This window comes from Neophocaena asiaeorientalis, unplaced genomic scaffold (genome assembly GCF_003031525.2).
Source record: "Neophocaena asiaeorientalis asiaeorientalis breed wild unplaced genomic scaffold, Neophocaena_asiaeorientalis_V1.1 scaffold171, whole genome shotgun sequence".
Classification (NCBI taxonomy): Eukaryota; Metazoa; Chordata; class Mammalia; order Artiodactyla; family Phocoenidae; genus Neophocaena; species Neophocaena asiaeorientalis.
The window spans coordinates 1397311-1418790 of NW_020174013.1; the positions used below are offsets into that span (position 1 = coordinate 1397311).

General features: G+C 39.9%; 2 protein-coding genes across 7 annotated transcripts in view; one reads left to right on the forward strand and one right to left on the reverse strand.

Annotated features, from left to right (window-relative positions):
- The window catches only part of HEATR5B (HEAT repeat containing 5B), an 87924-nt gene extending 80299 nt beyond the window's left edge, over positions 1-7625 (reverse strand). Inside the window, exons 1-3 of one of the 2 annotated variants that reach the window (XM_024753486.1) lie at positions 7559-7625; positions 6526-6673; positions 2930-3141 (exon numbers count right to left, since the gene is read on the reverse strand). In XM_024753486.1, the coding sequence (XP_024609254.1) occupies positions 2930-3141; positions 6526-6651 (338 nt within the window). In that variant the 5' untranslated portion in view covers positions 6652-6673; positions 7559-7625. Of the gene's footprint in view, positions 1-2929; positions 3142-6525; positions 6674-7558 lie in introns of those variants that run through there. The other variant, XM_024753487.1, reaches the window with a different exon arrangement.
- A 92-nt stretch (positions 7626-7717) lies between these two features.
- Positions 7718-21441, forward strand: GPATCH11 (G-patch domain containing 11). 5 transcript variants are annotated; one of them, XM_024753532.1, is made up of 10 exons: positions 7727-7855; positions 10564-10693; positions 11520-11591; positions 12508-12734; positions 13566-13607; positions 14384-14504; positions 14626-14716; positions 16350-16466; positions 17372-17453; positions 18165-21441. In XM_024753532.1, the coding sequence occupies exons 2-10, from the start codon at positions 10608-10610 to the stop codon at positions 18218-18220; spliced, it is 894 nt and encodes a 297-aa protein (XP_024609300.1). In that variant the 5' UTR covers positions 7727-7855; positions 10564-10607; the 3' UTR covers positions 18221-21441. The 5 variants fall into 5 exon arrangements, with proteins under 5 accessions (XP_024609301.1, XP_024609300.1, XP_024609304.1 ...); XM_024753533.1 differs by lacking the exon at positions 10564-10693 and having other exon boundaries at positions 7718-7855; positions 18165-18252; XM_024753536.1 differs by lacking the exon at positions 16350-16466.
- The last annotated feature ends 39 nt before the right edge of the window (positions 21442-21480 follow it).

Genomic DNA, 21480 nt, shown 5'->3' on the forward strand with positions numbered 1-21480 from the left:
AGTAAGTCAGACAAAGATAAATATTATATGATATTACTTATATATGCAATCTAAAAAATAATACAAATGAACCCAATAGACAAAACAGAAACAGACTCACAGACACAGAAAACAAACTTATGGTTACCAAAGGGAGAAAAGGGGGGAGGGGGATAAATTAGGAGTATGGGATTAGCAGATACAAACTACTATACATAAAATAGATAAGCAACAAGGATTTACTGTACAGCACAGGGAACTATATTCAATATATTGTAATAACCTATAATGGAAGATAATCTGAAAACTATATATACATATAAAGCTGACTCACTTTGCTGTATACCTGAAACTAACACAATATCATTAATCAACTATATTCCAATTTAAAAAAATTTTAAAAAAAGAATACCTTGTTTATTCTGTATAATTGTAACAGATACTATGGATAATCAAATTGTATTCTTGTTAGGAAAATAAGAGAATAAACATATATTTACATAACAAAGCATACCCATCCTTTGGAAAGAAACCCAACCTTTCCTTTTGAGGACTTTCCAAATTATGTCCATCCACAATGATCCCTCTCTTCTCTCATTATACGTAAAATGTCAACCACTCATTCTGACAAAATTATATCGTTTCCTGTGTTGCAACTTGACCACTTTATATGTCTATATCTTATCCTGCCCTGCCAACGGAAATGTAAAGTCCAGAAACAGAGAAGGTTATACATTTTTGTATTGCTCACAGTGTCTGCCTCTTAATATATAAATAATAATAAGCAATTACTTGTAAAATTTAATCTAAATGGGTTTAACAGAACACCTGACAACATAGAAGAAGAAATGTAACAGCAGCCCATCTCTTCCCATGGTAGGGAAATCACCCTACCATCACTCATGTAAACAGTAAATAAGTGAATAGCTCTGAGCTTAGCTTAGCGGCAGGAGCTGGGCATAAAGGTGTATCCTCTGGAGTCTGGCACATCTGTACCTAAATCCTAGAACCTGTCACACAATAGCTATGTGTCCTGAGCAAGTTACTCTGAGGCTGAGAGAGATTAAATATAGTTCACTATCGTACAAGCAATTAACAGTAGAATCAGAGAATCGACCTTCACTTCTTTGACTCCAAATCCCATGCTTTTTTCAATACCCTATAGGCTGATAACAAAGCTAAAAATGACTGAGGTCACATGCCAGAATATATTAGTGAATTCCTAAATAGAACCCATGAATCCACTGGAAATACGCATGAATAATATGTAATAAAGTCTACTTAGCCAGAACTATAAAATTACGTGTGGATTTGCCAAGTGGCAGAGAACTAAATCACAAAACTATTAACATAGCTTCAAACTCCAAAATAAACTGGAAAACACTAATACACTCTAATCTCTTCTAATACTTTTGAGAGCTACATCTATCCCAAACAACACAAAACTTAATCACAACATATCTATGAAGTTGAAAACAGACCTAAAAATCAATGTCTGGGTTCAGAATAACTTCTCCATTTCCTCTAAGCTATTATACTGGCCCTGGCTCCTTGAATGTTGGTGTTCTAAAGTTGTATCCTTGCTATCTTCTCTTCTCAAACAGTATTATAATACTCTTCCTAGGTAACTTTATCCATACTAAAGGGTTCAGCCTACTCTAAAATCTTCATTCTCTACTCACCAAAATGACATTCTCAGCTCAGGTCTCTGAAATCCAGACCAGGATTTCCAACTGCTTACTACACACTGTCACTTGGATATTCCCACTTGGACTCCAGATTCAGCATGCCCAGAATTGGACTCATCATTTTCCCCTCAACTTATTCCCCCCACTATTTTGTATCTTTCTGTAAGCACTGTATATAAGGTATAAATAAGCCACTTCTGTTTCCAATTATCAGTTTCCTTTGTCTAGAAAAGAGGTTAGCAAACCACAGCCTGCAGGCCAAATCTGGCCCATCATCCAGCCTGCCACCTGTTGTTGTAAATAGTTTTATTGGTACGCAGCTGTACTCATTTATTTACATACCAGCTATGGCAGAGTTGAGTAGTTGCAACAGAGATGATACCCCATAAAGCCAAAACTATTTACTATCTGGCCTTTTCCATAAAATTTGCCAGTCCATGACCTGTCACATCCATTTTCCCCTTTTCCCATCTTAACCCCTTACTTGACTCATTTCCAAATTTCCTTCCTGGATGATCTTCTTTGGCTGATGCTTCTTTGAGAAGGCTTTGTTGACACTGCTCTCCCGTCACACCACAGCTAAGTTTATTCAGGTGTTACTTTCCCGCCCACAACACTCCTCACTACTATAGTAACTCCTGATTTTCTTATCTGACTCTTTCACAGTATGCGTCCCTACACCATTATCCTCAAAACTTGCTCTCAAAATGTCTGCCCTTGACCCAGACCACAGGTATGGGCTTGAAATTGGGTCAAGCTCTTAATCTAGGAGTCAGCAAACTTGCAGGCAAAATGGTCTCTGTCTCAGGTACTCAGTTCTGCCATTTAAGCGTGAAAGCAGCCACCGCCTAAATAAAGGAGCATGTCTGTGTTCTAATAAACTTCATTTACAAAATAGGTGGCAAGTTGGATTTGGCCTGTGGGCTACAGTTTGCCCATTCCTGCCTCAATCTCATCACCTAGAAAATCTTTACTTTTCTTTCCATCCCAGCCAAGAATATTATCTCCTCCCAAAATTACCAAAAACCCCTGTGCAAATTGCTGACATCATACCAATTCTCTGTAGTTTGCTAAAAGTCCCAGGGGCAATGGAGCGCATGTTGAAATAGAACCCCTTTCCCAGACCTACTTAGAGCTTTTATTGTCAGCAGCATATCTCAGGTTCCATCTACACAGGGGTCTTTATGATCAGCAGGCCCTTATTAAGATAAATTACTCTGAAAAAACAAGTTTCAAAGGTCAATCTCAAAGTAAGTACTTACAGTTTTGTTGGTAAGTAGGCTGCAGTGTCATCTTTATTTCTGATAATGTCATTACATTTATCAAGTGTTTGAAAAACAGTGAAAGTATCTCCAATGCTATAAAGGGCTGCAAGATTTTTAGCTAACAATTTTCGCGTAGGCGGTCCAGGTGAACTACTTATTAATCCAGTTAATTGTTCAACAAGTTTTTTCTGTTTTTCCTTTACATCAGTCTGTTATAAAAAATAAAGATCATCAGTTTTTTTCTTATACATAATTTTGTTACCTTTTAGTGAAAATTTAAAAATACTTAACAGTTAAGGCACTCTAATAATTAAAATCTGTATTACATTAGGTATAAAACCATAAATGAGAATTTTCAAGATAAGGAAGAGTTCAGTAAAAAAATGAACCGTTCTTTCCTAGATTAAATATTCTCCTCATTCTCCTCCAATTCCACAAAGTTAGCTGCCAGTAAAAGTGACTACTCTATATCCAAAAAGTTTCCATGCTGACTTATTAAAAATTAAAACCAACAGTCAGTCAAAGGATGTAAAATATTGGGTGTATGGACAATTGACATCTTAGAACTCAGTTAGGGTCCCCTGTAAAAGCAAAGTCAGTAGTTCATAAAGTTATAGGTCAGTAAAGGAAACCAAAAGAAACTCTGAAGAGCTCTAGGCAACAGAAGAAATATTCAGATCTACTCGTAATCAATGCTGGGAATTCATCCATCCATTAAAGAAATACTTACTGTACACTTATATGCCATGCACTATTCTAGGTACTGGGGTGCAAATGCAAGAGTGATTACAATAGACAGTCTCTGCCCTCATGAAGTTTACATTCTAATGGGGAGAAACAGAGTTTACCAAATAAACAAATAAATACTGTGAGTTCTTCCTGTTTTATACAGATTAGTAAGAAAAAGGCATCTCTGAAAAGAAGTGAAGATGTAAGTTATGCAGATATCTGGGAGAAGAACATTCCAGGCAGGGAACAAGTACAAGGGCCTTGAGGTGGGAGCATACTCAGCATGCTTGAGGACAGCAAGAAGCCAGTGTGGCCAGAGCAAAATAAGACAGAGGAAGTAGCAGGAGATGAAGTCAGAATGATAGAAGGGAGCAGGTCATGCAATGCCTCACACACCATTGTAAGAACTTTGTATTTTATTCTCAGTGAGAGTCTGAGGCAGAGGAGGGACATGATTAAATGCTTTAACAGGGTCTTTCTGACTATTGAGCTGAGGATACTCTACAAGGTACATGGCTGGAAGCACGGTGAGCACTTAAGAAGTTGTGGCAATAATCCGACAAGAAATGAGGGTGGTAACAATGGAAGTAATGCCAAGTAACTGAATTCTGGATATATTTAGGGGAGAGAACCAATATGATTTGCTGATAAATATGATGTGGAGTTTGAGAAAAAGAAGGAAGTGAAGAATGGCTCTAAGATTTATGACCTGAGCAACCAGAAGGATTATACGGTCATTTCCTGAGATAGAAAGTACTGGGGAAAGGATAGGTTTGAGACAGTGAAATCAAGAACTTAGTTTTAAATATGTTAACTTTGAGATGCTGTTTAGATATTCAAAAGAAAGAGGTGGAGTAGCTAGTTGGATATCCGGGAATCATTACTACATAGATGGCAGTAAAAATCATGAGATTAGATGATATCACTGAAGGATTAAGATGGGTTTTTTTTAAAAAATAAAAATAAAAAAAGTGCCCAGGACTGAGAAAGAGCCAGCAAAAGAGAATGAGAGTAACTAGTGAAGCAGGAGTAGAATTAAAAGCAAATAGTGTCTTGGGAACCACAAAAAGGAGAAACTTCACACCAACTGTGCATCAACAGTAATGATAACAATTTATTTTTTAATTTGGGTGAAGGGTGTACAGATGTTCATATTATTATGCTTCATAATTTGGATATACTTTTTACATACTCTTTTGTATTTTTCAATTTCACAACAAAAAAAGATATTTTGTGCTTTAAGATAGAGGATCAGCTATGTCAAAAGCTGCTGACGGCTCCATTAAAACAGAATACTGACTGTTGGTTTGGGCAATACAAGACCTGTTTCAGAGTAATGGAGGCAACAAATAACCAGCTGGAGTGGGTTTAAGAGAAAATAGAAACTTCTAGTTAAAGACTGTAAATGAATCCATGCATTAGCTCTGTCTCTCCAGAAACTAAAAGTATACTAAAGGGCAACCAAAAAAAAAAAGCACCAATATAAAAGGGCAAAGAAAACAGAAAAAGAATCAATGCAAAATATAGAAGCCAGGTATCCCCAATATGGAAAGTTAAGAAGAGCCCCAACTTCCAACAGAGGACCCCTGAAAAGCTCATGTTTGTTCGTTGCTGCTCTTGTTTTGAGGCCCCAAATGCTTATGGAAGAGACAGTAAAGTTGTGCCTAGAAATGGAAGGAACGGTTGAGAGTCTATTTAAGAAGCTGTAAGACTCCCACATCTCTCTCCTCCATCCTGAACTTAGTGAGCTCGGGCACAACTGTGGGCTGGGAAAACTGCACTGAAAACAGAGGGATTAAGTAAAAGTTTAGACACTGAATGTTGAAGTCCCCAGCCTTCTCCCCCAAATCCTAGAACCTAGCCAGCTAGTCATGTACCCTAGGACACTAGAGTAAAAAAGTCTCTTATAGGGAGTGACTAGCTCAGAAAAACCTAAAGGGGCTCCTCAAAGAATTGGACTAGTCTATGGCGAAGCACACTTCACCCTGACCAGAAAACTTTTACTACTCACTCTAAAATTTGAGCAGACAGCCAAATTTTCCTCAGATGTTTGAGGAAAGCATCTAATTTTAAAGACAGCATCTAATTTTAAAGACAGAAAATAAACACACAAATAATGAAAAGTAACTTGGATGAAAAGATTGTGAAGGAAGAAGGAAAAAGAAAGAAAAGCCTATTATTAACTCTTCAGCGAGACAAGTGAAGATATTGGAATTGCTACACAGCACTGAGGGACCACTTGATGTTGGAGATAATGAATTTAAAGTGACAGCAGTCAGGTTTTCCCTGGTGGCACAGTGGTTAAGAATCTGCCTACCAATGCAGGGGACACGGGTTCAAGCCCTGGTCCGGGAAGACCCCACATGCCGTGGAGCAACTAAGCCTGTGTGCCACAACTACTGAGCCTGTGCTCTAGAGCCCGCGAGCCACAACTACTGAGCCCAAGTGCCACAACTACTGAAGCCCGTGCACCTAGAGCCTGTGCTCTGCAACAAGAGAAGCCACTGCAATGAGAAGCCCGCGCAAGACCCAACGCAACCAAAAATAAAAATTAAAAATAAATAAATTTATTTAAAACAAAGAAGTGACAGCAGTCATATAATCATGTTTTTCTCCACTCATATTCAGATGTCCAGGTAGAAACATTAAGTCTCTATCCAGGCAATAAGCTGGATTTAAACGAGGTTTGGGTTTTGCCACAGAATAGAAAAGGACAGACAAATTCTTACTACAGTACAGTGTAATATTCTCAAGTTCCACAAATGACCCACAACCTCCAAAACATAATGTGTTTTCTTACAAATCATGTACACATAATAGTCTTTATATATGTTAACCCAGCTAGAAAAAAAGTAATACCATACCTTGTTGGCAGCAACCAAGACTTTATCAAGAAATCGCAACCATTCAAAGATAAAAACCGGTCTCTTCGCTTCAGTGATTTGAGCCAAAGCATCTTCATTCAGCAATAAACTGTGGGCTAACTCCATTACTGAAGTTTTAATTTCACACCTTAAACAAACAATTTTAAAATACTTGTAAGAACTTGTTAATATTAAAAGTCAAACTTAACAAATGTAATCACTAAGAAATGAAAAATAAGGCTTTACTTCTCATTTCATTTGGAGGAAACTTACATAACTTCCTTGAGGCAAAACCTGAGAACCTAATTTTAAAGCATAAGGGTGCAAACAAAAACAAAGGGAAGTCATGCTTGGTGAGGAAGAATGAATAATGGGTTCAAAGGAAAATTAAGATAAATATTGCAAATAAGGCATTATTCCAGAAGGAAAATGCTTAGCAAAACACGTCATTAACCCATTCCATAAACGGGAAAACTGAAGCACCGAGATCAAACACCAGCTGGGCCTGACAACCCATCCTCCTTTTTCCTCTTCCACTGCTCGGTGCACAGCACCCTTCCGCTTCCCCTGCTGCACCTGCCCCAGGAGGAGGTCAAAACGTCCCAGCAGACAGATCCCACACTGGAAGGCTCCAAGAGTCTTCCTACGGGGATGAAGTGGCGGCGGGAGGCCAGGTCCCCGCGGCCGAAGATTCAGCTACAACGCCGGGCGGTCCAGGAACGTAGCTGGCAGAGGCCGCGCGCACTGCAGGTCCGGGTAAACCGGCTATTTGGAAGAAGGCAGCGCAGCGCCGGGCCCGAGGCCGTCTCAGGCCTCGGCCGGGTCACCCGGTCTGTCAACCCCAGGAGGCGGCGACTCGGAACCAAGTCCGGCGCCTGAAAAGGGCAAATGTTCATTACGAACTCGAATTCCGTCCCCAGACCTCTGACAACCTAGTGGGGGCCTTGGTGTGTGTGCGTGTGTGCGTGTGTGTGCGTGTGTGTGTGTGTGTGTGTCAACGTGCACGCTACGGCGGCGGACGGGTCGGCCTTACCTCCTACGGTAGCAAGGGTAGACGAGCTGAGCTCCGCGTCTAGAAGCCGCCAAGGGACCTGAATGCCCCGCCTCCCACACTTCTGCCAGCCGGAAGCGCGAGGAGGGCGCGTGCGCGGAAGGCTGATCCTGCGCAAGCGCACTTAACCACGTCCGCCTGGCCCCGCCTGCCTCCGGTTTCCAATTGACGCCGCGGAAACTCAGGTGGGAGCGAAGGCCCAGAGGTCCCGCGCAGGTTGGTGAGCGTCTGCGCAGCGCTAGCTTTCGCGAGCTGGTCTGGGGAGAGTACAGCTGCCAGGTAAGGAGCTGTGGGCGCCTGGTGAAATGATGAAGGGCGGTGATCTGTGCACTGGCTGTGACTACCCATCACACCATCACCAATATTCCCACCCGTGAGTGGTCGCGTCTGTGGCACGCTTGCACCTGGGAGGGGCGTGACAGGGAAGGGATCAGCGGCCCCTGAGAGGAGTGTTTGGGTCTGACGCGCTTCTTGTCACCTTTCTACTGTACATCCAACTACTTAGTCCATCTCTCCACTTGGATGTGTAATGGGACTCTCAGTACATGTGAAGCAGCACTCTTATTGCCACCTCCCTGTCCACTATCTGCCAAAAAACAAAACAAAAACAAAACCTGATGCTACAGTCTAACCGCTCTTAAAAACTGGTAACTCCATTCTTCCAGGTATTCAGACCAAAAGCCTTTTAGTGATCCTTGACATCGATCTTTCCCACGCCGCCGCCAATCCAGCAGCAAATCCCGTTACCTCTATCTTCAGAATATACCCAGAATCCGATCATTTCTTACCACTTACACTGCTGTCACTGTGATCCAAGCCACCGTCATTCTGCCAGGATTATCGCCTTGTGAAGTTTATCCTTATCCTTATGGGAACAGATGATGCTAAAGTATAGTGTACCCATAAAAAGGGGGTTTAAAAAACCTGTAACCCCTCTGCATAGCACTTTAGAGCTAAGTAGTTCCCTTAAAAATAATCGAATCCTATTTGCAGTAGAAAGAGCTCTGAGACCTGGATTTTTTGTGGTGTTGAGCAAGTCATTTAGCCATACTGAGTCTTAATTAAAGCAGGACTAACTGTCCGTACCTTACAGAGTTGTTAATGGTAATTAAAGGGGATAAAAATGTTTGATACACTCGGTAGGTGCTAGATCATTATGTATAAAAATACTATTATTACAAATGAAGAATCTGAGGTTTAGAGACAGTGGGTGAATTACCACAAGTGCTGGATATAGTCTTACATACTTTTAACTTATTGTATTATAATAAAAGGAAAATTAGGCAAAACTAAGCTGTACTGTTTAAGGATGCATGTGTGGGTGATGAAACCATAAGGAAAAGGAAGTGATTGGAAGGGGTGTGATAGGGTAGGGGACAGGGAGGGCTTCTGGGGGGCTGACAAGGTTCTATCTGCTGATATGGGTGATGATTTCTATTATCTTTTGCTGTAGAACAAATTATTCTAAAGTTTAGCAACTTGAAATAACTATAATCATTTATTATCTCACAGTTTCTGTGGGTCAGGAATTTGTTAGTGGTTTAACTTAGCCTGGAATTTAAGAAGTTGTAATGGGGACTTCCCTGGTGGTCCAGTGGTTAAGACTCCGTGCTTCCAGTGCAGGGGGCATGGGTTCGATCCCTGCTTGGGGAACTAAGCTCCCACATGCCGCACCACGCGGCCAAAAAGTAATAAATAATCAAAAAATTAAAATTAAAAAAAGAAGTTGTAAGGAAGATGCCAGCCCACAGTGAGCATCTGAAGGCTTGACTGGGGCTGGAGGATCCATTTCCAAGGTGACTCACTCATGTCACTCCCAAGTTTGTGCTGGTTGTCAACAGGAGGCCTCAGTTCCTCCTGTGTGGACTTCTCCATAGATCTGCTTAAATATCCTTACTATATAACAGCTGACTTCCTTCAGAGGGAGTGATCTAACTAACTTCAGAGTTTGAGTGATCTAAGAGCTGTAGTGTCTTTTGTGACCAAGAAGTCACACTCCACCATTTATTCAGTATTCTGTTGGATACATAAGTCAACCCGTTCACTGTGGAAGGATGTTGAAAACCAAGAGGTGAAAATCACTGGGGGCCATCTTGGAGGCTACCACATGGTTACAAGAGTGTTTGCCTCATAAAAATGCACTAAGCTACACATTTATTTTATGCAGTTTTCTGTATTGATAGATTTACAAGAAGATTTTAAAAAAAGAAGACATGGCAACACAGGAAGAAAGTATTCCATTATTACAAAATCAGAAATATAATTAAAGACCCTACTTATCCTCATCATAGCTAAACCCTGAGGATTTATGATGTTTAGGACACAGTGGTAGGCAGTGGGTATACAGGGGACTTATCTTTATGGTTTACAGCCTAGTTGGGAAGATATACATTAAAAATATAAAAACCAGTACAGTAATACTGTTTTCATCCAATGTAATTGTCCAGACTCTTGGTTACAGTTGACAGAACGCCTGTTCAAACAAGCTTAAATAATGAGGAAACTTATCAGCCTATGTAGCTGGGAAGAATGGTAGGTCATAGCATTAAAGAAAGAGCTGCAGGAATCAGGGCCTTGAGAACTAGGGTTGGAGACTCATTGCCTTTAGTCCTGTCTCTATCTGGCTTCATTCTGCAGAACAGGATCTCTTTGAATGGCCAAGAAGATGGCCATCCACAGCCCAGCTTCACATACTTCCAGTTTAGAAACCCCAACAAAGAGAGCTTCTTTTCCCTGCGATCCATATATTTGTATCATTAGGGAAAGAGATGCTTACTTGCCCTGTTTAGGTCATCCCCTCGCCTTTGCTAGGACATAAGGTACTATAACTGGCCATCTTGTGCCCAAGAGAGTATATGGTACAAAGATTGCCACCCTCCACTAGAACCACAAGGAGGGCAGAGGGCCGGGTTTCCAAAGGGAAGGATGGTGAGCAGGCCAAAACAGCATATGTGCAGTGCAACAAGTGACTCCGCTTTTGTATCCAGGAACTGGACCAGCAGCATTGACAGCACCTGGGCGCCTGTTAGAAATGCAGGACCTCAAGCTCCAGCTCACAATCAGACTGCATTTTAAGAAGATTCCAGGGCAATTCATATACACAGTAAAGTTTGAAGTGTACTTTGTAATTACATGATTTTAACTACTTTGGATAGAAACTGTCCTCAAAAGTGTTTCCACATAAGTGAAGTGTTAACTATATCAAGTTACAAATGAACAGCTTGAACATAAAGTGCTGTGGAGAGAGGCCTGAAGTGGTCAGGACAGGCTTTTGTGAAGGACGGTAACCTAGGCTTAGGAGGAGGAAACTGCCTGTGGTGTGTTCAGAGGGCAATGAGAGAGACCATGTGGCGTGACTAATGAGTCCTAGAGGAGAGTCAGCGGTCAGATTATGAAGGATCTCTCTGGCTACCATGTGAAAATGATGGTTCCTCCACTGCCCACAGGGTAAAGTTTACGAAGGATTTGAAACTGGCAAGTAACATGCCCTGACATGTTTTTAAAAAACCACTCTGGAGAGGTTCTAGAGGATGGGTTGGAGGAGGAGAGGCCAAAGGCAATGAGACCAATTAGGAAGCAGTTGTAATAGTTCAGGTGAGAAAAAAATGCCTGAACGAAAGCAGTGGTCACAACTATAGGAAAAAATGCCTATGGGGGATAATACGGAGGAAGAGTTGACAGAGGTTTATGAGAGGTCAGGAAGGGGGAGATAGTGGTGACGTTAATTTGGAAATACAGGGATGAAGGAGGTCTTGGGAGGGGGAAGAGAATGAGTTGTTTGGATTATTGAGTTTGAGAGCTCCGCCCAGAAGGATGTCAAAAGGACACTTGAATATGGAGTAGAACTCTAGAGAAAGGTCATGGCTGGGAATGCATACAGGTTTATTTCCATTTTGGTAAACTGAAAATTAGTAATCGTTACTTTATCCTATTTGATTTGTAGATGGTTTTGCCATATGAAGCTGAAAATGGCAGAAGAGGAGGACTATATGTCTGATTCCTTCATTAATGTCCAGTAAGTAAATATGCACACCTCATGAAATGATATATGTAAGACATTAGTGGAGATTTTTCAGCAATGCCATTGATTTTATATATTTTTATTTTTTATAAATTTATTTATTTAATTTACTTATTTTTGGCTGCGTTGGGTCTTCGCTGCTGAGCAGCCCCCTTCCAGCTGCAGTAAGCAGGGGCCACTACTCGCCGCAGTTTGTGGGCCTCTCACTGCTGTGGCCTCTCCCGTTTCGGAGCACGGGCTCCAGGTGAGCGGGGTTCAGTAGTTGTGGCATGCAAGCTCCAGAGCGCAGGCCCAGCAGCTGTGGTGCACAGGCCCAGTTGCTCCGTGGCATGTGGGATCCAACCGGACCAGGGCTCAAACCCATGTCTCCTGCATTGGGAGGCGGACTCCCAACCACTGTGCCACTGGAAGCCCTAAGCAATGCCGCGGATTTTAAAGATGAGGTTGGAAGTTAGTCTTATTGCTTCATGGAGATACTTCCTACATGTCTATAGTACAAAGGTACTAGAAATCTCTTCTTCCTTTTTAATGCTAGGTGTTTTTTTCCTGCCCTTGATTCTTTTTATTCCCCTCTTCCAAGGATATTTACTGTTTTACTTCATTTCATCTCATCGCCTCTTAATACCTGCTGTCCAGCTTTGCTTTTTATTATAGCCAACCTCTTAGAAAAATTAGTCTGAACCTACTATTTCTAATTTCTTCAACTCTGTACTTTTAGTTTCTTACAATATGGTACCAGCCTTCATCATTTTAACTAACACAGCCATTCTCAAAGGACATTGGTTATGTTCTAACAAAGATGCTCCTAGAGGTAGCACTGAAATATTAAGTAGTGTCAAGTGAGTAAGTGGCAAAGCTATGAGAAACTTCCATGTACTGGTCCAAAATAACCTTTTCCCTCATTCTTCAGAGAAGATATCAGACCAGGCTTGCCAATGCTGAGGCAAATCCGAGAAGCCCATCGAAAAGAAGAAAAGCAACAGGAAGCTAATTTGAAAAATAAGCGGAAGAGTTTAAAAGAAGAAGAACAAGAGAGACGTGACATTGGACTGAAGAATGCACTAGGCTGTGAAAACAAAGGGTTTGCTTTGCTCCAGAAGATGGGATACAAAAGTGGTCAGGCCCTCGGCAAAAGTGGTGAGTCACAGCCAGAAATAAACAGCTGTAATTTATTGATGAGTACCAGTGATGACTCTTTAATCTCTGTCCCTCTACACAGAAATTGAAACAACTTAAGCTTCTTAGGCTCTTATTGTTGCTGGCAAGCTTATGGAGAACTTCCATCTTCCCACATCCACTTTAGACATGTGCCATCAAGAGCTGCTATCTGCCCAGCTCGGCCTCAAAGGCGCTAACAAGTGGGATGGACGAGGCTTACAATGGAGGCAGCAGCTAAGAATGGTGACAAGAGAAGGGTTAAGAAGTACAGTGGCCCAAAGGACAGTGAAGCAACATCGAAGATGATGGCAGGACTCTGCCCTGCTTGCTCTGTACCTGTGGCAGCTGCCTGAGTGACCCCTCAGCTGGAGAAGCTCAGTTCTCACCTCTCTTTTAGGAATGAGATTGCTTATTAAGAGATAGAGGCCATATACATATAGTAGCTTCTGTAAGCTGTTTTTCTCCTCTTCTCTCCTTTATTGTCATTGCTTTGACCTTCACCTCGCAAGGCTTTGCTCTCTCTTGTGGCTCCTACCCTCCTGGATATATATCAGTGTTTTCACTTCTTAAAATCCTTCCTACCTTGAGGTGGCGTTGCAGGCTGTGGATCAGCCTTATCGAGGACTAAGTATTTGAAGGCAAGGGTGGTAGTTGATTGTAGAGTATTGATGTTCAGTTACAGTTTTGAGTATCATTGAAACTGAAGGGGATAAGTATAGAACATTGTAAAGTTGCATACTGCACCTACCTGTAGTTTGAGGAAGAATTTCTAAAGTAGTTTGTGTTTTGTTCTCTATTTTTTTTTTTTAGGAGACGGTATTGTTGAACCAATTCCTCTTAATGTCAAAACAGGTATGTAATTATTTTTGAGGCTATTTACCAGTAATAACAACTTACACTTAAATTTAGCACATATATTTGCTTAATAAATACTTTTTTATGGTGGTACTATTACAGTTCTTATCATAAGACACCCTCAGTAAAATGTTTCTTAGTTAAATTTCTAGACCTTTTAAACTAAAAATACAAGTAAGTTTTAGTCAGTATAAAATAAAATTTTAATCATAAAAATAGGGGAAAAAGTGTTGTAACCATTAACAACACAAAGCTATTTTTGTCCACTGAGTGTCCTAAAAGTATCCTGAGACAGATGTATCCATTAAATGTTTTTCTTAATACTTTGGACAAATTAAAGAGAAAAAATATATACTTTATTTGTTCAGCATATTTATATGTAAGTATGACAGTTGATACTGTTTTCCCAATTTGAAAAAATGTGTATAGTATTACCATCTTATTAGATCAGACCAATGATCTTTGTAAAAATCAAATTATGTGTTTGGGTTAAAAAAAATCTCTAGTGTTTTCTCCCATCCTTCTTATCAAATGATTTTGAGTGACTGTACTCAAATTAGAATTGCATTTAATCTGTAAGTATTTAGGGAATTCCCTGGCAGTCCAACAGTTAGGACTTGGCGCTTTCACTGCCTAGGGCTCGGGTTCAATCCCTGGTTGGGGAACTAGGAACCCACAAGCCGCAATGTGTAGCCAGAAAAAGAAATTTTAAGTTGTCATGTTTTGAAATATAAAGTCAGTACATTTCTCATCAGTGTTTCCTGTTTGAGCAGGAAAAAGTGGCATTGGTCATGAGGCATTACTAAAACGGAAAGCAGAGGAAAAATTGGAAAGCTACAGAAGAAAGATTCACATGAAAAAAGAAGTTGAAGAAAGAGCTGCAGAACAGTTTCGGTATTTTAGCTGTTTATAGTTTCACCTTTTCTTTATTGTGGTATGTTTTCTGGTACTTGGACATATAAAATGGATGAAGAGAGCACAGACCTCTAGTGTACTATTTTTTTCTTTGAATCAGAATGCGACTTAAAAATAAGCAAGATGAAATGAAGCTAGAAGGAGATCTTAGAAGAAGCCAGAGAGCCTGTCAACAGTTGGATACTCAGAAGGTAAGCCTTTTACCTGCTTGCAGTTTGGTAAAGTGTTTTGGCACCCAGTGTGATTTGCTGTGTATTTTTATTGTTAAAAAGAGAGAGAGAAAGAGAGAACTCCAAGCCTGGTGTATCTACCCACTAAAGCTTTCATTTAAGATGCATTATTGATCTATGATAACTGATACTCATAATAATGACTTGTTCTCTGCAAGAACCTGAGTAGTCTGAATTATCCTCCAAGGGTAAATTACCATTTTTACACTTAACTGTTCTCCACTTATTTGAATATTGATTACTCAGGACTATTATGTGTGGAAATTCTGTTCACCAGGATATTCGGTTAGCCAGAATAGCCTATTTTCAGTCCATATCCAATACCATATGTGTCTCTAACTAGTAAAATCATGGTAGACTACTATCTATTTCAGATTTGAATGGTTCTTAAAATTCAATTTTTGATTTGATTTCATTTCTTTTTTATTTTGATGGTTCAATTACCATCAAAATAAAATAACTTCATTTAAAGTCTCAAAAATGGAGGGCTTTGGACTTCCCTGGTGGTGCAGTGGTTAAGAATCCACCTGCCAATGCAGGGGACATGGGTTCAAGCCCTGGTCCGGGAAGATCCCACATGCCGCAGACCAACTAAGCCCGTGCTCCACAACTACTGAGCCTGTGCTCTACAGCCCGTGAGCCACACCCCCTGAGCCTGTATGCTACAACTACTGAAGCCTGCACGCTCCAGGGCCCGTGCTCCACAACAAAGAGAAGCCACCGCAATGAGAAGCCCGCGCACCGCAATGAAGAGTAGCCCTGCTCACCGCAACTAGAGAAAGCCCGCCCGCAACAACGAAGACCCAACGCAGCCAAAATAAATAAATTTATTTATTTTAAAAATAAATAAAATAAAATAAAGTCTCAAAAATGGGGACTTCCGTGGTGGTGCAATGATTAAGAATCTGCCTGCCATTGCAGGGGACATGGGTTCAATCCCTGGTCCAGGAAGATTCCACATGCTGCAGAGCAACTAAGCCCGTGCGCCACAATTACTAAGCCTGTGCTCTAGAGCCTGTGAGCCACAACTACTGAAGCCTGCATGCCTAGAGCCCGTGCTCATCAACAAGAGAAGCCACCGCAGTGAGAAGCGCTCGCACCGCAATGAAGAGTAGCCCCCGCTCGCCGCAACTAGAGAAAGCCCACTCGCAGCAACGAAGACCCAATGCAGCCAAAAAAATAAATTTTTTTTAAAAAGGAATAAGTTTCCTTCAATTAAAAACAAAAGTCTCAAAAATGTTTGTAAAATTCCCTTCATATGTAAATAGATTGCTGGAAGCAATCTCTCTTTTCTCTATTTCCATAGGACATTATTTGAATATGTGTCGTGATACTTAAGATTTCCTCACTGATATGTATCATTTTATACCCATTAAGCTACTTATACCCATAGCTTCTTTTCCCTACTAGATTGTCAGCAACTGGGAGGCAGTATTCTAACTGGGTTTTGCATCCCCATAGTTCATAGTGCTTTACTCTTAAAGCAGCACTCAGTAAATATTTAATTGAGAGAATGAATTCATGTTGACAGGAGCATACTTGTGATAGAGTTATGTTTAGCTGTGTTTAATTGGGAATAATTCTACATTTTCAGAATATTCAGGTTCCCAGGGAGACATGGTACTGGTTGAGGCTTGAAGAGGAAACTGAAGAAGAGGAAGAGGAAGAAAAAGAACAAGATGAAGATGAATATAAGAGTGAAGACTTAAGTGTATGTGTTGTGACCAGTTCTGTAAGCCGGCTGTCTCAGCCTTGGCACGATTAACATTTTGAACTGGGCAGTAGTTTGTTGTCGGGGGCGTTCTGTGCATTGTGAGATATCTGAGAGCATCTGTGGCCTCCACCCACCAGATGTCCATTGCACTTCCCCCTTGTGACAACGGAAAATGTCTTCAGACATTACTACATTTTCCCCTGAGGGGAAAAAATCACCCCTTCAGAACCACTGCATTACAGGTTTATTTCATGAACCCCAGAGCAAAACTTAATATAATTTTCCCCATTAGCTTCAGTCTACCCTCTCACCCCAGTTTTAGTTTGGATGATGGATTAGCCGCAAATGTAACTTATGTTAATTTCTACCTTGTTTCCTGCTGAACTCCTGGAAGTGATTCTGAGTACCTCCCTCCCCCACCCACAAACAAAACAAAGCAAAAAAACACAATTCAAAGGAAGTAGAGATTATTCAAGAAAAGAATACACATTTCTATGGTTACTTTGTATAAAAGAGTATGTACCAGACGTTCACAATTTGAAAACCATATGTTCCACTTAACTGGGAGACCATTGATGAGAACTTTAGTGGTAGACACAGTTTCACCCAGATTTGTTGAAAGTAGAAGGGGTCTTTAAAGGATGCTTATTCTAATAGAGCCAGCCAAGATCTATTGTTGAAATGTTAACAAGGGGTCTCTGTTGTGTCTGACAGATGTGAAAATAGGGTAACTGGTAAACTGGGACATGTTCTAATATTTTCTGCCCTTGACACCTCTCCTAACTGGTTGAGCCTGTAGTAGAAGATTTAGGGCCTTAGGGTAATTCAGCATGATCTGAGAGACCCGAAAACCAAGATTCTGTTCAATGTGAACTATTAATATGCTTGTATCCTATATCTAGGTACTGGAAAAATTACAAATATTGACTAGTTATTTACGAGAAGAACATCTGTATTGTATTTGGTGTGGAACAGCCTATGAAGGTAAGAAGATACTTTATGCTTTTTAAAAATATTGAGTACAAACACAAAACATTGATTTTAGCTTTGATTTTTTATGAAAGTCACATTTCCCATAGACAATGGAAATTTTTTTATTCCCTCCAAATGGCCATGTTGGATGAATGCTTTAAAAAAATAGTGGACAGAGAAATAATTGAGGGTTGATTAAAGGTGCTTTTAACTTTTCAGAAACTGAATGTGCAGAAGGGAATTTTTCAGTCTTCTATTTCAAAAGAAATAGAGTTTTTAATCACTTGAGGATGTTGAATTTTTTTCATGCTTTATTTTTCATGACTCTTCAGCTACCTGAAAAATATAGTAAATTTTTAGAACTAATTTTTTTGTATTTAGGTAGAATACTATCCCTGAACCATAAAAATCAGAATGTTGAAATCCACTCCATTGTTTTTTCATTGTAAGGAAAGAAGTGGTTTAAAATGTGTCAAATGTCTTAACAGACACAAGTGCTTTCTCTTCGAACACACTTGCCCAAGTCAGCTTTGCTAACTTGAATTTAAGGACTTTATACATGAGAGGTGAAGAATTTTGGGTTATTGTTGTATCTTTTCCTGGTTTGTTTAGCAGAGAAGAAGCAAACACAGCTACAAAGTACATGTCATGTTGAAATAATTTTCTAGAATGGTATACTATGCAATTTGTATTAATTGTTCCTTTTCCTCACATAAATTACAGATAAAGAAGACCTGTCTTCAAATTGCCCAGGACCAACTTCTGCAGATCATGACTAAGATTATTCTCAATAAAGTAGAAGCTTGGCAAATGTTATTGTTTCCTAAAGATAGACAGTTGAGCAGTTAGAATTTCCAAATTTTTGATACCAGTAAAGAAAGAGGGCCTTTATATGTTTCATTGTTTTTATACATTAGAAGTACTTTGTACTTTAGAATATAATTGTTCACTGGCTTCAAAAACATAATGGAAAGCCATTTCAGAACACAAGTATCATAGACATGGGCAATTACAATTTATGACTCTTTTGTGACGTTTATGGGATTTAAGGACACCAACTCTCTTATTCACTTTGGAACAAATTGAGAAATAAGACATAGGAGTTAGAGATCAAAATATCAGCTTTATTATCAATGAAATAAAGAGCTAGTTGACTTGTTCTCCAGTCATGCTCCCTGCGAGATCTCCCTGGTTAGAGAGAACTGCCGACCTTGCCTCAGAGGGACAGAGCCCATCTTTGCATTAGGAGACCATTAGCTTTCAAGGTGAGAGAACCAACCCCTCAGGGGTGGGGCCATACATGCTCAGTTCCTTTTCCCCAAATCACTCATCAGATGAGACACCTCTCTGTTGAGACGGAATGAATACAGGTTCACAGAGCTTGTTCCCACACTCCTCTCTTCCAAGGAGCAAGAAGTTCCCTTCATGCAAGCATGAGAAGGAGGGGAAAAGTATTCCCCTCAATAAGAGTAATGTCAGAGGCAAGGTTCCATTAATAGTACTTAATTCTAATCAGTTTTAGAAACAAAGTAGTTATGACATTCTGTAAAATCGTTGAGTTTTCATAGCAATGTGTATATCCATTATAAGTGAACAATTGCCCATTTTGGCTAAAGAAACAATAATCAGGAGTAACCTTAAATATCAGGTGATCCAACTTCTTAATCCCTTTGACAACATTCCTAGCAGGTGGTAATCCAACCTCTGCCTTTATTCCTCCAGCCACAGAGAGCTCACTGCCTTAAAATGGACCGTTGCATTGCTGGGTAACTCTAAGTCATTTTAAAAGTTATTTTTCTGTCTTAAGCTGAATTCTGCTTCCCTATAATTTAACCAGATATAGCTAAAGACATACCATGTGGCACACCTCTAGAGAGCTCCATCTAAGTTTGGGCATCAAAATCATGAACTTTTTTAAAGTTCACAAGCTCAGGTGCCACGCTTAGTGACTTGATTCAGCTAGTCTAGGATAGTTTCTGGATATCTATTTATTTTAAAGTTCTAAGAATGTGTCTGATTATCACCTGTGGATGAGAACTAGTGCTCTAGGTTAAACTAGAGCATGACTGTTCTTCGGATCAAGTTGTGACCTCATCTGTACAATTTTATAGCTCACCTTTCAGTAGCATTGAGCAAGAGATCAGCCTCTTCTTTTTATTATAAACAGCATACCTGACAACATAGCAGAAGCTAACCTACACTTGCCCAAATTGAGATAATCAATAGTACGAGTTGTATTAGCCTCTGACCTAATTTGACCTAGTTCACTTGTTCTCAAGTCTAACTTGGGGAGCTTTAAAAAAAATGATATTACAAAGGTCCCACCTCCAGAGATTCTGATGTAATTGGTCACTGTGGCATGTGTATCACTACCCTTGATTCTAAAATGCAGCAGAGGGACTTCCTGGTGGCGCAGTGGATAAGACTCCACGCTCCCAATACAGGGGCGCGGGGTTAGAGCCCTGGACAGGGAACTAGATAACAACACACACATGCCGCAACTGAGAGTTCACATGCCACAACCAAGGAGCCTGCCTGCCTCAACTAAGACCCCATGCAATCAAATAAATAAATAAATAAAATGCAGCAGAGCTTGAAAACATAGTTAACTTCTGGGCCTCAGTTCTTCATCTAGAAAATGAATTATGATTTTTATGAATATAAATACATATATAAAATATTGGAGCTTATATAGTTGGATAAAACTGACAGTTACTTTTTCCATTTAAAAAAATCGTAACATTGTATTAACAGATAAAACAAAGTATATCTTCTTCTTGGAATTATAGTCACATCCTTTCCTGTCATTTCAGCCAACAAACCAACATTCATTTGGACAGACCCAGCGCCATGTGGATAATTTCAGACAGAATGGAGTTAGGAACTGGCTTCCTTTTCTCCTCTTACTGACTGTAGGGCAACCTGCCCAGTGGCCTAGAGTATTTTGAATATGTCTGTGAGCAAATATGCTGTGAATGTAGGAATAACCTTGATGGAACCCATAAGTCCACCAGAGTTGTGGTCTGCATTTCCAGGCCAGAGGCCAGAAATTTACTTGTTGTCATTTACTTTTGTTTATATTGTACTATGTTTATTTTCAGAGTCCTATCTAGAATTTCTAAAATGTTTCATTTTCCTACTTATAAACCCAAAATACTGGAGCTTTTAAAATTCAAAATAAATAGACTTTAATATACTAAATTGGTTTACCATACCCACGTTTACTTTGTTATTTATCAACATTTAATTGTTGAAATTTTACAGTGAACATTATTATTATTTAGTATTAGACACATTTTGCAGGATCAAGTATATGAAATTCTTAACACTTTTATTCCCTACTAATTCAAAAGCACTTATAGAGTTCCTGCTTAAATGCAGGGTAATACACTTGCTGCCTTGGGGCAAATCAAAATGAGAGAGCCTGTCCCTGCTTTCCAGAAATTTACAAGGAGGGAAACACCCATGCAGGGATAACTGAGCTCCAAGGCAAACTGGTAGGTACAATACTGAAGAACTAAATAACTGAAGTATTAGGGAGAAGTTTCATTCCGAGTGGGAGATGGTAGAACACTATGGTAGCAGCACTGAATTTGGGCTTTGAACATAACTTTGATATGCAGTTATAAGGAAGGCGTTACAATATGACCCAGCATTTCCACTCTTAAGTTATACCCAAGAGAAATGGAACCGTGTCCAGATAAAACTCATACACCAATATTCATTGCAACATTATTCATACTAGCCAGAAAGTAGAAACCCAAATGTCCATCAGCTGATGAATAGGTGAATTAAATGTGATATATCCATATAATTGAATATCATTTGGCAATAAAAGGGAAAGGAATTTCCATCCATGCTATACCACAGATGAAAACATACTAAGTGAAAAAGACCACATACTGTATGATTCCATTTACACAAAATGTCTAGAATAGGCAAGTCTATGGAGATAGAAAGTAGATTAGTGGTTGCCTAGAGTTGGAGGAAGATGAGGAATGGCTGCTAATGGGTACAGGGTTTCTTTTTGGAGTGACAA

What these genes read in the sequence shown, in the direction of transcription:
- GPATCH11 (XM_024753532.1), top strand. Translation starts at nt 10,608, where the DNA reads ATGCAGGACCTCAAGCTCCAGCTCACAATCAGACTGCATTTTAAGAAG. An exon ending in TCAGGCCCTCGGCAAAAGTG is followed by an intron (nt 12,735 to 13,565) that starts GTGAGTCACAGC and finishes TTTTTTTTTTAG; the next exon opens with GAGACGGTATTGTTGAACCA. An exon ending in AGAGCTGCAGAACAGTTTCG is followed by an intron (nt 14,505 to 14,625) that starts GTATTTTAGCTG and finishes TCTTTGAATCAG; the next exon opens with AATGCGACTTAAAAATAAGC.